General features: G+C 56.8%; 1 protein-coding gene across 17 annotated transcripts in view; it reads left to right on the forward strand.

The window, feature by feature from the left end:
* CSNK1E (casein kinase 1 epsilon) overlaps nt 1-10151 on the forward strand; it is a 33658-nt gene extending 23507 nt beyond the window's left edge. For 8 of the 17 annotated variants that reach the window (XM_057740870.1, XM_057740877.1, XM_057740873.1 and 5 more), the window contains 3 exons: nt 283-511; nt 1153-1323; nt 2602-3290. In XM_057740870.1, coding sequence (XP_057596853.1) covers nt 283-511; nt 1153-1323; nt 2602-3230 — 1029 coding nt within the window. In that variant the 3' untranslated portion in view covers nt 3231-3290. Of the gene's footprint in view, nt 1-282; nt 512-1152; nt 1324-2601; nt 3291-3330; nt 3435-3532; nt 6000-6020; nt 6082-6887; nt 7081-7176; nt 7317-8005; nt 8072-8961 lie in introns of those variants that run through there. The other 9 variants (XM_057740881.1, XM_057740868.1, XM_057740880.1 and 6 more) reach the window with 5 other exon arrangements.
* Nucleotides 10152-13355: the final 3204 nt, after the last annotated feature.

The raw sequence follows: 13355 nt of genomic DNA on the forward strand, positions 1-13355 counted from the left end.
TGCCTTGCTCTCTTTCCTGTGTCACAGCAGACTTGGTGAACTCTTCCTTTGGAGTTCCTCTCTGCTATCACTTCCTCCAGGAAGCCTTCCCTTACCTGCCCCTTGAAATCATCATACATGGTGATTGCAGACTGATCTGGCTCCTCCACCCAGGACAGGGACCTTGGATGTGTTTTCCATCTGTACGGCCCTAGCCCTCAGCCCCTAGTCCAGGCCTGGCCCCGAGCACTTGAAGCCCCTCCGTGGAACACTTGCTGAACAACCTGCTCTCCCCTCCCCCAGATCAGCCGCATTGAGTACATCCACTCCAAGAACTTCATACACCGGGACGTCAAGCCCGACAACTTCCTCATGGGGCTGGGGAAGAAGGGCAACCTGGTGTACATCATTGACTTCGGCCTAGCCAAGAAGTACCGGGACGCCCGCACCCACCAGCACATCCCCTACCGGGAAAACAAGAACCTGACTGGCACTGCCCGCTATGCCTCCATCAACACCCACCTGGGCATCGGTGAGTGAGCGAGGCCCAGGAGTAGTGTGCGCCCGTGGGCTGCCGGCCAGAACCCTGGCCGGGGTTTTCCTGCAGCCCGAGTGTGTTCCCCTGGCTGGCTGCACAGCCAGGTCTTCTCCTTCATGAGAAGAGCTGCGGGCTGCTGAGTACCCTCTCATGCTTTACTCCTCCCCACAGCAGCTTTGGTGGGCAAGAACGTTTCCCCATTTTTACGGGTGGGAGACGCAGGCTCATCATGTGACGCAGGCCGCCTAAGGTCATACAGCTTAGCAAGTGCCACAGTCAGATCTGACCCCAGCCCTGTCTGATGCCATGACTTGTGCCTTATCCACAGGGTGGGCCTGGCAAGGAGGTCCCGGGGTGCCTACTGCGTAGTTGCTGAATGGATGAGAGCCTGAGCTGGAAACACTAGGCCTGTGTGGAGCTGGAAAAGCTCAGCCTCAGGCCCCTTCCCTGTAGAGGGGGTGATAGCAGTGCCCGTTTGTAAGGGGGCCGCAGCAAGCCGGCATGTGACAGGCAGGCTCGTGCTGCGTGGGTTGTTCCCCTCAATCAAGGAGCACGTCCCGGAGAAAGGGGTCCTGGCTCCCATCAGCCAGGAGCCCAAGTGGACCCTGCCCCTTACCTCTTCCTTGACTCTGCAGAGCAAAGCCGTCGAGATGACCTGGAGAGTCTGGGCTACGTGCTCATGTACTTCAACCTGGGCTCCCTGCCCTGGCAGGGCCTCAAAGCGGCCACCAAGCGCCAGAAGTATGAGCGGATCAGCGAGAAGAAGATGTCGACGCCCATCGAGGTCCTCTGCAAAGGCTACCCCTGTGAGTAGCCCGGTGGGGCAGGTGGTTCGCCTGGGACCCCTGAGGCTCCTTCTAAGGGGCAGATGAGACCACACAGAGCCCGTACTTGGCTACCACTGCCCGGCACCCGAACATCAATCACAGGCTCTGTTGCTGTTCAGACGCAGCTAGGAGGCCTGGCTGGTAAATATCGAGTGTCCCCAAGCCGCATTCTGGCCTCACCTCACAAGGGCTGAGTGTCAGGGAAAACTCCAGACCTTCCTCTTCCTGGGAGTCTCCTTCTCCACTCCCACGGAACACTGCACTTCTGATACTTCTGGTCACCAAAGGTTTGGGGGTTTTTTCCCCCTCACAAGCAATTCTCTGTGACAGCAGCCAGGTGTCCTACATTTTAACTCAATTCCAGCACTATCTCCCTGGAGGTAGCATCGGATCCCACAGGTTAAGGGCTCAGCACCGTAGGCTGTTGCTGCCATACTTCAGAGGCCAATCACGAGTCCAGGTTGCCACCTGTGCTTCTGGTCAATAGGCTGTACATCTGAGGTTCCCGTGACTCCCTCCTCGGGTTTGATTAATTTGGCTCACAGAAGTCAGGGAAATACTTACCTTTTCCAGTTATTAAAGGATGTGGTAAAGGATACAGACAAACAGCCAGTTGGAGGGATACGTAGGGTGAGGTTTGGGAGGGTCCTGAATGCAGGAGCTTCTGCGGGCGTGGGGTTGGGGTGTGTCACCCTCCTGACGTGGAGGTGCTCACCAACTGGGAAGCTCCAAACCCCATGCTGTCAGGATACTTACGGAGGCCTCGTCATGTCAGCACGGGCAATCATGAACTCCACCTCGAGCCCCTCTCCCTTCTCTAGAGAAGTGGGTGGAGGTGGGGGCTGGGAGTTCCAAGCTTCTGATCATGGCTTGGTCCTTCTGCTGACCTGCCCCCATCCAGGAGCCCACCCAGCGTCTTCTCCTTAGAGCAAAAGATGCTCCTAGTGCTCTTACTGCTTAAGAAATTGCAGGGGCTTTAGGAGCCCAGAGGCAGGAACCAATATGTACATTTTCTGTTGTCTCACAAGGGCCCTCGCTGGCCCCTATTTTCAGAGGAGGAAATGGACATTTTCCTTCTGTGGCTTAGAGTTGCCATCAGGCTCTTGATTGTCTGAAGTTCATAGATCCTCGTAAGGAGCATGGCCTCTCGGACATCATCTTGACCCCTCTTGGATCAGAAGTATTGTAGGGACGGAGGCCGGCTCTCGGGGGCCCCAGGAGCACGGGGCTCACGGTGCTTTCTGTCCCCCCCACCAGCTGAGTTCTCAACATACCTCAACTTCTGCCGTTCGCTGCGGTTCGACGACAAGCCCGACTACTCCTACCTGCGCCAGCTCTTCCGCAACCTCTTCCACCGTCAAGGCTTCTCCTACGACTACGTCTTCGACTGGAACATGCTCAAATTCGTGAGTCACCTGGAGGCCAAGGCGGGCTTGGGGGACTGGACTGGGAAGGCGAACGTGACCCTGTGGCGGGCGGGGCTCCCGGAAGATGGGAGCTGTGAGCTGGACAGTGCACGTGACCTCACCGGGGTCTTGGAGCCCCTGTGCTCCCCCAACTCCAGCCTCATCCGTGTTGACGGCATGTGCTGCTGTGGTCAGTGGAGCCCAGGCAGGGCGCCACCTCCCACCAGACCCAAGAGGGCCTGCCTAGGCCTCCAGTCCATCCTGGGCGCCTGGATGGGCGGGGCCTGGATGGCGCTGGTGGGCCCCCCTGCTGTCTTGATCGTGGCCTATACCATCCTGCTCTTGCTGCTCTGCACATCCCAGGTAGCGGCCTTCACTGAGGCCCCCTTGGCCAGCCTGGACCCCTTCATTGTGGTGTCCTTCTTCCTGGTCATGGGACCCTGGGTCTTGCTAGGAGCCTCTTCTCTCTCTCTCTCTTAAGAGTCTTGGGGGTGGGGTGGGGAGAAGTGTTCGTCAGCTGGGCCTAGAGCCCCGGAATCTGTGAAATCCTATGTCTTGTTTCACGTCTCTTCTGGAAAAGGGGGCTTCCTCGAGCCAGGCTCAGCCCCGTGACCGCGAAGCTATTGCACTGCCCCGTCCCCGCCCCTGTCCCTGTGCCGGGCCCACGTACCCATCCACGTACTGGTAAGGACCCTCCAAGACCTGGCCTCTCCAAGACTTACCGCTTAGCGGGGCAAGCACAAGAGGCTGAGCCTCTGCTGTGCTCTCTCTGTCCCTTCCAGGTGCCCGGCGCCCCTGGGCACCCAGGACCCTCCAGGTAGGCCCGTGGAGGAGGTGGAGGAGCTGCCCCCCACAAACTACTGGCCTGCGGTCTGGACTCCAGGGCCCCAGTTCTGACATCACCAGGTGTGCCTGAGCCCATCAGGGTCAGGCCCGAGGAGACATCCCTTGGCATGGTGGGGGTACCGTGGAAAGGGCATGGTGGAGAAGGCCCTGCTGCGAGATTCTTGGAGACAGATCAGCTGCCTGATGAACAGAGCCTGAAGGAGGGACGATGTTCACTGCCCTGGAGGGCCTGATGGCAACGGGCACCAGGAGCAGCCTCAGCCAGACCCTGTTGGCAGCCTCTGTATTGAACCTGAACTCCTTAAACGCCCCATCTGTACCGCGTTTCATCATGGCGTGCCTCTTTTCTTGGTGGGTGCCCTTGGCCCACTCCACCAGATGCTCAGAACCGAGGCCTTGTTCTTCTGGACACCGGGATCGGCACTTGGTCTTGTGCTCCTCCTCTCTCTGGCTCTCAGGCAGTGGCCTGGTACTCTTCCCTAAGGAGCTGGGCAGAGGATGGGGGTCCCACAGGCCAAAGGACCCCGTGGAGTGGGAGATGGGCAGTGGGGCACCTTTCACCCCAGACCTTCCGTCTGGGAGCACAGCCAAGGGCCCGGGGCCAGCTCTTCTCGCCCCAGGGCACTGCTCAGGGCACTGGGCACCCACTCATTCATGTAGAAAATTGTTCCTGAGTCTGGTTCTGGGCTGAGTTTGGCCCTTCCTCTCAGTACAGCTCCAAGAATGGATTTTGCATTGTCTAGGCCTATGCCCTCCAGTGTGGTAGCCACTGGCTACATGTGGCTAATTTTTAATTAAAGTTAATTAAAGCTGGAAACGTACTTCCTCAGTTGCATTTGCTACATGTAACGTTCTCAGGAGCCACAGTGGCCGCTGTGCCCAGCAAGGCGAATGTGAGCACATCTATCATCACAGAAAGTTCTGTGGGACCCACTACCAGATGGCTCCCCACAGAGCCTCTCACAGGACCATCAGCTGACAAGACCTCGCCTCACGCCAGGCTGGGAGCACCCTCTCCAGCCACTGCTGGCACCCTGACCCCTTCCTGGGGTTCCCTCTGAGGCAGGCCTTGGAGTCGGAAGCTGAGCAGAGGTGCCAACAGCCTTACCCTGCACCGGTCTCTGACTTGAGGGCCATCAGACTGGATAATTGGGCACCTTTGACCCCATCACCACCGTGGTGAGCTTGACCACCTCCAGCTGCTGCTGGCAGAAGCATCTGCAGACACACAATGGAGACCTTCCACACTTTCACCTCGAGGCCAAGCCCCTCCCACATCACCCCTCCTCCCCCCTTTGCAAGAAGCCTTCACCAGCACCTTCAGCCGACTGGACCCCATGCTGGGCTCCGTGGGCTGTAGACTTTTCTGTGGGAAGGATCCTCCCTTGACTGAGAACTTCCCTCCTTGGAGAGGCCACCGTGTATCATTTGGCATCAAGGTCCTGGGATCCCCGGATACCTGGAGCCTGGGATGCTACTCAGCACACACAGCCACTGTGCTCCCAGGTCCAACTAGCTGACCAGGTGGAAATTCGACACAGCCGAGGACAAGGGTCCACACGACACGGGTGATTGCTTGTGTGGCTTTAATGTTGACCTTTTGTGTTTTCTCGTGGGCAAATAAAAGCCAAGAGACCTCCCTGGTGTGCGTTTCTTTAGGCATCACTTGGGTTGGATAGAAACAAGGAGAGTAGCTCACCTCCTCCTGCCACAGGGCTGGTGTTGGCCTGAGCCTGCTGAGGTCACAGAGGGCAGGAGCTCTGGCCCTCTGCTCAGCCACGGTCCCTGGGCTGTGTACCGCTGAGGGAATCACTTGGCTTCACTGAGCCTCAGTTTCCCCAACCAGGGAGTAAGTTCATACCTGCCTTGTAGGGTGGCTGGGCCCTCCGCCCATGGGATGTTGAACGAGTGGTGCTGCCACTCTTATCATAGGTTTCTCTGTGCTCCTTGCTGGGTCGTTCTCTGTGCTGATCTGTACCTGAGTGGGTGGGAGCCCGGGGTGAGAACTGGAGGTCGGGAGATGGGGACTGGTGCTTCCAGGCCTGCCTGGACAGGCTTGTGGGTGGGAGGACTAGGAAGGTGCATCCCTAGAATGTTCTGCTAAGTCCTCTGGGGGTGCAGAGAGCAGAGCAGGACTGGGTGGCAGAGGCCTGGGTTAACACCCCAGCTCTGCCCTGAGCTGTGTGGCCCCAGGAGGGTCATGAGGCCTCTCTGGGCCTTGGTTCTTCCGTAGGATGCAGGGATCATTCTGCTCCCCAGCCACTACCTCCCGGTGTTGCTTAAAGTCAAGGGCCGCCCCCACCCCATCTCCCAAGGACAGTGGGGCCTCCTGGGCCAGTTCTCTGAGAGACAGGGCTGCAGGAGCTCACACCCTGTGGCCCATGAGCAGGCCCCCGGCTCAGCCTGCAGCTCTCTCCTCCACAGATGCGGTCCCCCTCATGCCAGCCCCCCGCCCTTCCCTGTGGACGACCCCAGGACCAACTAGGTAACGCGGCCAGGTGCCACTCCCATGCCGTGCTCCTCTCTCTCTGGGCCTTTCTCCTTACCTCCTGCACGAGGGGTGGCTGTGGCTGGAGGGGAGAGCCCCCAGGGGCTCACCTGAGGGCACCCCTTCTGCCCCAGCCTGCCTGCTGGGCCTCTTTTTCCTCCGTGGGGCATCTAGCCCATTCCTTCTCCAGCTCCCATCCCAAAGCAGGCAGCATCTGTGTGGGTCCTACAGGCCTGTTGGTTGTGGCTCGCATAGCACCAGCCAGAAGCCATTGCCCAGTCCAGGGGCCGGGAAAGAACAGCCCTTTGAAAAGCTCCCCTGGCTAGACAGTGGGAGGCCTGATTGAGTCCCAGCCCCGCCTTCAGCTAGCCTTGTAACTCTCTCCGGGCCTCTGAACACCTGCCTTGTCGTGCTTGGAAAACTTGAAGAGCCGAGGGATCTCTGTACACAGTGGGAACCCAGGTTGGGAGGGCCACAGAGTGCCCTTGGTCGTCCCTCCCAGCTCTGACTCCAGCCCCACGAGACCAGGGCAGAGTGACCCCCCCCTCTGCCCCTTAGGTCCAGTTTCCTCCTTCTGGGCAGTTGTGTGGCTTTGTTTCTCTGTGCGGTGTGATCATGGGTCATTTCCAGGTCTCTCGGGCTTCCTGCTTTGTGGGGAGGAGGTTGGACCAGAGGGTTTCTGAGATGCCACTTCCCCAAGACGCCCGCCTGGCCTGCCTCTCCCCGCTCTGACCCTGAGGGAGTGCCGGATCCCAGAGCGCCGTGATCTCCAGGGCTGACCGGGTCTCGTCTCACACCCACAGGGTGCAGCCCGGAACCCCGAGGACGTGGACCGGGAGCGGCGAGAGCAGGAGCGCGAGGAGAGGATGGGGCAGCTCCGGGGGTCCGCAACGCGGGCTTTGCCCCCTGGCCCGCCCGCGGGGGCTGCCGCCAACCGGCTCCGCAGTGCCGCCGAGCCTGTGGCCTCCACCCCCGCCTCCCGCATCCAGCAAGCTGGTGAGCGCGCGCCCTGGGCAGCGGGTGGGGCCCGAGGGGGCGCAGGGCGGCCAGAGCCCCGGACGCTGAGGACGGCTGCCCCGCCTCGCCCTGCAGGCAGTACTTCTCCCAGGGCTGTCTCGCGGGTGGACAGAGAGCGGAAGGTGAGCCTGCGGCTGCACAGAGGCGCGCCCGCCAACGTCTCCTCCTCCGACCTCACTGGGCGGCAGGAGGTCTCTCGGATCTCAGCCTCGCAGGTGAGCCGCCCCCTCGCCAGCGCCCGTGTGCCTCACAGCTGAGCCGGAGACCCCAGCCTGGACTCGGTGGTTCTGTTCTTTTCTCTCCGCTGATTCAGTGTGGCCTCACTTGATCTTCTGAGGTCTCATTAGCCGCGTTGAGCAAAGGCAGAAACAGGCTCGGAGAGGTAGCCACCCCGGCTGGTGGCAGAGCTGCGACCCAGCCCTCTGCCAGGGCCCCGGTCTGGGTGGGCGGCGGGGAGCTCACAGAGGAAGGGGCTCGTGGTCCCTGCCAACAGCAAGCCCCCGCGGTCCCAGTCTGCTGGATGGAGGGATGGGCGGGCCCTGTCGGGTGGCCCCACTTAGGGGCCATGTTTGGACTAGGGGAGCTGGGAAGGGAGAATCTGGCGTGGCCCAGGGAAGGAGTCAGGCAGAGGTGGGCAGGAGACCTGTTTGGCCTCCTGCATGTGGGGGAGGAGCCTCAGCAGGACAGGCTGCGAGCTCCACTCAGGTGTGGTCTTGAGCAGCTGCCTTGCCTCCCGGGGCAGTGTCCTTGTCTACAAAACAGAAACATCCTGGGTCCTTGAGATCACACACCCCTGCCCTTGCTCCAGGGGCTTGGTGGGGGTGGGGGCGGGTCTGCACAGTGGGGAGAGCCACTGCCAGCAGCTCACGCCTCCCACCTTTCTGCCTTCCTTCCCTTCCCAAAGACAAGCGTGCCATTTGACCACCTCGGGAAGTGAGGAGGAGCCACCATCGGACCAGTATTTGCTTAGGTGAGTCGTGTGCTGCACACACAGCCCAGTCAGGCCTGGAAACACCCATGGCTGCTGGAGGAGCCCAGTGTGTGTGCTCTGAGCAGGCCTGGCCCACACCTGCTGATTTCTTCTGGAAAACCCTCTCTGCATGGGACAGTCCTCCATTCCCGCTTTGCCTTAACCATTCTGAAAAGTTGGTAGCAGGGACTGAGCCCGGAGGCCCACACCCCGACTTTCCTCGGGGCTTTAGCCCTGTCTCAGCTTCTGGGCCTTTGAATGCTTCATTCCTGCAAAGCACTTAGGACAGGGCCCTGTACTTAAGGAGTTTATCGGCTGTCAAAGAAGGCCGTTGGAGGCCTCCACAAGCCCGGGAGAGGCCCTCTGGCCCGTGTGAGGGTGGATAGGACCTGTGAGGCCTTGAGGTGGGATATCGCAGCTCTGCACTCCGGGGCCCCACTTGGGAAGGAGACCGTGGCAGGGGCTTTTTTTGGGGGGAATGTAGGGGGAGGTCAGCTCCCCAGGGAATATGTGCATGGCTGGCAGCAGCTTACATTTCACAGGCTTGACCTCACACCAGGACATCCTGAGTATGATCTGCTTTGTGGAAGTTCATTCCACAGGTAGTTCTGGGGCATAAATCCGGGTTTACCTTTGTCAGACCTCAGGCACAGGAACCAGTCTGTCCATGGCAGCGTGGGGCAGATGTGTGGCCTGGGGGTGGCTGCTCACCAAAAAGAGAAAGGAGAGGTTTTGTGTCTTTTCTATGAAAATGGAGCACCTACTGTGTGCCCCAGAGACAGGCCAGCTTAAAGCCTCGGGGACAGGAAGACAGACGCTGAAGGCAGCTGGCAGATGGGTGGGCTAAGGCAGATGTGCCCCTGATCTGTCTTCTCTCTTCCCCTTTCTAGTGTCTTCACTGTATTTTCTTTTAAAAAACAACAACAACAAAAAGATGGGGAAAAAAAAACCACTCAAAAGAACAAAAAGAGAAAAAAACCCAGCACAAAACCAACGATGGATTCTGTTTCGATTCTTTTCTTTTCCTTTTTTTTTTCCTTCATTTGCCAACGGCAAGAAGATGGGATGCCCTCGGCACAGAGGACCCTCGTCCCTTCACACTTCCCGCTGCCCACAACCTTCAGGCTGCCAAACGCTCCCAGACACCGGGCTACACTGGCCGGATGCCACGGTCCCACCCCAGCCGCCACCTGACATGGCTGGGAGGAGGACATTTCTGCGCTAGAGCTGCAGCGGGTCCTCACGGGGCCTCTGGGAGGTGGCCCGAGGAGCTGGGGGAGTGGATTGGTTAGTCAGAGGCGGGTCCCACTGGGTGTTCATGAGCCTTGGGACCACAGGAGACGTGTGCAGCCCCTACCCCCCCGGGATGACGGTCGCCGACCTTCTGTGTTGGGCTTTTGCCAGTGCCCCCCTGAGCGTTTGGGTCCCTTCTCTGCCTCCACAGAGACCTTGCGGAGTGGGTGGTGAGGTGGTGGGCCCGAGAGTCCCTGGGCATTCGTGTATGTATCTGACCTGTCTCTCCCAGGACAGGCGGTGTCCCACCCACCTGCCAGGCCGACTTTCTGTTTTCATCCTCCTGACAAGGACATAGGGGTGGGCAGTGACCTCCACGTCCCTCGAGAAGGGCACAGAGGGTCCTTGCCACCACCGACCCCCTGAGACTGTCGTCAGCCTGTGGTCCCCCTTTTCTGGTCTTAGGGCAGAATCCATGGAGACCACTTCCAGAAGGCATCTGGCTCCTGGGTTATAAATTAATTCCCTGGTCCTGACACTTGGGGTCAGGGCTGGGCACTGGATTTATCCATCCCACCTAGTTAACACCCATTTTTACTTTATTTTTGTTTGTTTTTTCTACGTGTGTACTTCCTAATTTATTTACCTCTGTTTCCCCTTTTTTCTTTCTTTTTTTTTAATTAAAGAGCAAAGCTTTTTATTACTTTGTAATTTAAAAAACGGAAAAAAAAAATACTGAAGAACTTTGGGGGGAATTTTGTACTTTTTTCCTGTGTAAATATTGGACTTTTTTGAGCTTTATTGTGGTTGTTAATTTGAAGTAATAAAGTAGAAAAGGATAAAGTGACATGGCAGCCCTTAGTCCACCTCTTTGCTCTGGGGGCTTCTCCCCAGCAGACCTGGGAGCCGGGGATGGCTGAGGACACCTGGGCAGTGCTTGGTACCTACCCGGGGGCTGTTTTAACCCTGTGCTTCAAAAACCACACACAAACCACCTGAGGACCTCGTTAAAATGCAGCTTCTGGCTCAGGGGCTGGAGTGGGGCCTGAGAGTCTGCATCCTCACAAGCTCCAGGTGATGCCCATAGCCCAGGACCGCACTGAATAGGAAAGTTCAAAGCGCTGCTCACAACGTTATCTCATCCACAATTCTGAGTTATCTTAGCCATTAGTTCTGAGTTAGATAGTAATCTCCCTGCCTTCAGATGAAGAAACCGTGTGAAGGTAAAATAATTTGCCCAAGACCACAGCTCTCCTGGGTCCAATGGCAGCTGTGCCACAGATGACCCTGGGCAGTTCCTCCAGCCAAAGCTTTGAGAAAGAAACAGGCCTCAGCCTTGGCTGCCTTTGTCTAACCAGCTTATACAAGAATTTGTCTAGCAGTCCATGTTTATCCAGCACGCGTTGCTTTCCTACTTCTCATTCATTAACCCAAGAGCCACTATTGCTACCATCTCCACCCACAGGCAAGAGCTCAGGCTGCGGAGGGGGTGGAGGGCTCCAAGAAGCCCTGTGTAAGTCCTGGGCATCGCTCAAAACCCTCATAATTCAGGTCCCTTCCAGGGCTGGTGTTCGAAGACCCTATGACCCCACAGCCTGGCTCAGGCCTGGTAAAGGGCCTCCTGCTGGCCCTCCGTGTGAGGCTGAGGCAAAGGTGCGTCCTTATTCTTAATCACCAGGAAATGCCAGAGAGCCCTGCATTGCAGGCAGTGAACCACAGGGAGACCTGCCTTGCAGTGGGGTGACAATATAGTCAGGGACTCCCAGCCCCTCCCATCTGACATCAAACAGTGTGACCTTACCAACTGTAAGCCCTGAGGGGAAATAGAAGGAGTTAATCTTTTTCTGAAAAAAACATTTGAATTTTTATATATCTTGCAGTGAAAATCTTAGTTCCTGTTAATACTGATGTGTTTATTTGCTGTGTCTTGTAATATATGTAAGTTTCAAAGTTACAATTTTAATGTTACTACTAAAAGAATACTTATGGATGGGAATTCCCTGGTGGTCCAGTGGTTAGGACTCGGAGCTCTCACTGCTGGGGGCGCAGGTTCAATCCCTGGCTGGGGAACTAAGATTCCACAAGCCGTGCAGCCAAAAACAAACAACAACAACAAAAAGTGTACCTATGGGACTTCCCTGGTGGCGAAGTGATTAAGAATCGCCTGCCAATGCAGAGGATACAAGTTCGATCCCTAGTCCAGGAAGACCCGACATGCCACAGAGCAACAAAGCCCATGCGTCACAACTACTGAGCCTGCTCTCTGGAGCCCTCGAGCCACAACTACTGAAGCCCACGTGCCTAGAGCCCGTGCTCCACAGCAAGAGAAGCCACCGCAGTGAGAAGCCTGGGCCCCACAATGAAGAGTAGCCCCCGCTCACCACAACTAGAGAAAGCCTGCGCGCAGCAATGAAGACCCAGTGCGGCCAATAAATAATTTTTTAAAAAGTATACTTACGGCGTAAAGAGTTTTTACAGGGTTTTTCCCCCCTTAGAATATATTTAAAGAAATACTGTCAGAGTACAGTGCCCAGAAGTAACTTGAAATTATTCTTTGTGCTCTGTGTGGTTATTTTATTAAATGATGTTCGTGTCCCGTCCCCCCCCCCCTTTTGGTTTAATTTGTTTGGGGGGAGATGTCACATATGGACATCAAGCTGGATGAAAGTCAAGTTACAATCAGAGAATCACTCCCATCCTCGCCCCCTCCACTGTGTTCTACCCACGATCCTCACTGGCTTCTGGTTTCTCCTTCCTGTGTTTCTTATCCGGGGAGCTAATGTATATGAGAGGGGGTGGTGGCTGACAGCCTCTGAGGAAGTGATATTTAAGCTGAGGCCAGAGGAGTGACCGGGATGCGTCAACCATGCAAACAGTTTATTTTTATCAAGTACACCAAACAATTGCCCGGAAATTTTGCCCAGACTAAATAGAGGGGGTAAACCTGCCACTTGGTGAATCATTTTTATTCATGCAACAAACATTGGACTTGTGGATGCCAGGTGCTGGGCTGAGGTGAGTGGAGTGCAGGGGTGAGGGGCGGAGAGCACAGGGTTGGAATCCAGAGGGCTGGCTCCATCTCTCTGTGACCCTGGGCATTGTCTGGGTCTCGGTTTTCTCCGCTCTAAAGTGGAGGTGATAACACCTGCTTCAGAGGTTGTAGGATTAATAAGACCACAGGTGCACGTACGGGCTGAGGAGGCTCTTTGTGCCCGGCTCCATTCCCACCCTCTGCTCTCAGCGATCCTGAGCTTGGTGTGTGATGATGCCTGTTTTGTGGATGAGGACACAGGCACAGTGGCCCATCCTGTTAACCTTCACTAAAGCCAGGCAGCTTGTAAGTGCTCAGTAATGTTAACTACACACTTCAAACACAAGGTGTGACTTGGGCTTTTCAGGGACCAAAGTCAGGGGAAAGACTCAGGTTAGCAAATGGTGCACCCCAATCCAAAATCCAGTGTGAGATACCCAGTGTGAATTTCGGACAAAAGAGGGAGGAATGTGTCTGATGTCAAGAGGAAGGTGTTTCAAAGATAATTGACTTGAGCCTTGAAATGTGAGTAGTTTATGGGGTGGTGGTGGCAGGGGTTCGGGGAAGGTGGTGAGGTGGGGACAGTCATTCCCAAAAGGGGAAACAGCAAGTGCAAAGGCCCAGCTTGATAAACTGAGTTCCAAGCACAGAGGGGGAAGGAGGAGATCTACAGTGCCCAAGGCTGGAAGACGCAGAGGCCAAATCCCACTAGCCTGACTTCCATCCGCCAGCACCACACTGTGGCGGACCGCTGATTAGAGAAGAGGACACGATGGATGTGAACTTCAGGACTATGAATCTGAGAACAGTGGGTAGGGAGACTGGAGGATGGAGAAAGGAGACAGGGAGAGGGGTTAGGGAGCTATGGTCACAAGCCAGGCAGGAGGCATGCAGAAGGCAAGGATGACTGTACCGTTTCAGCACGCGGTCTGTTCTTAGTCGTCTGAGAGAGGGAGGAGTCGGAGGCTCTGAGGTTGCCTGCCAGGGGAGCCTGGGAGCACAGTAGGACCACTGATGGTT

This window comes from Hippopotamus amphibius, chromosome 7, assembly GCF_030028045.1.
Source record: "Hippopotamus amphibius kiboko isolate mHipAmp2 chromosome 7, mHipAmp2.hap2, whole genome shotgun sequence".
NCBI classification, from domain to species: Eukaryota; Metazoa; Chordata; class Mammalia; order Artiodactyla; family Hippopotamidae; genus Hippopotamus; species Hippopotamus amphibius.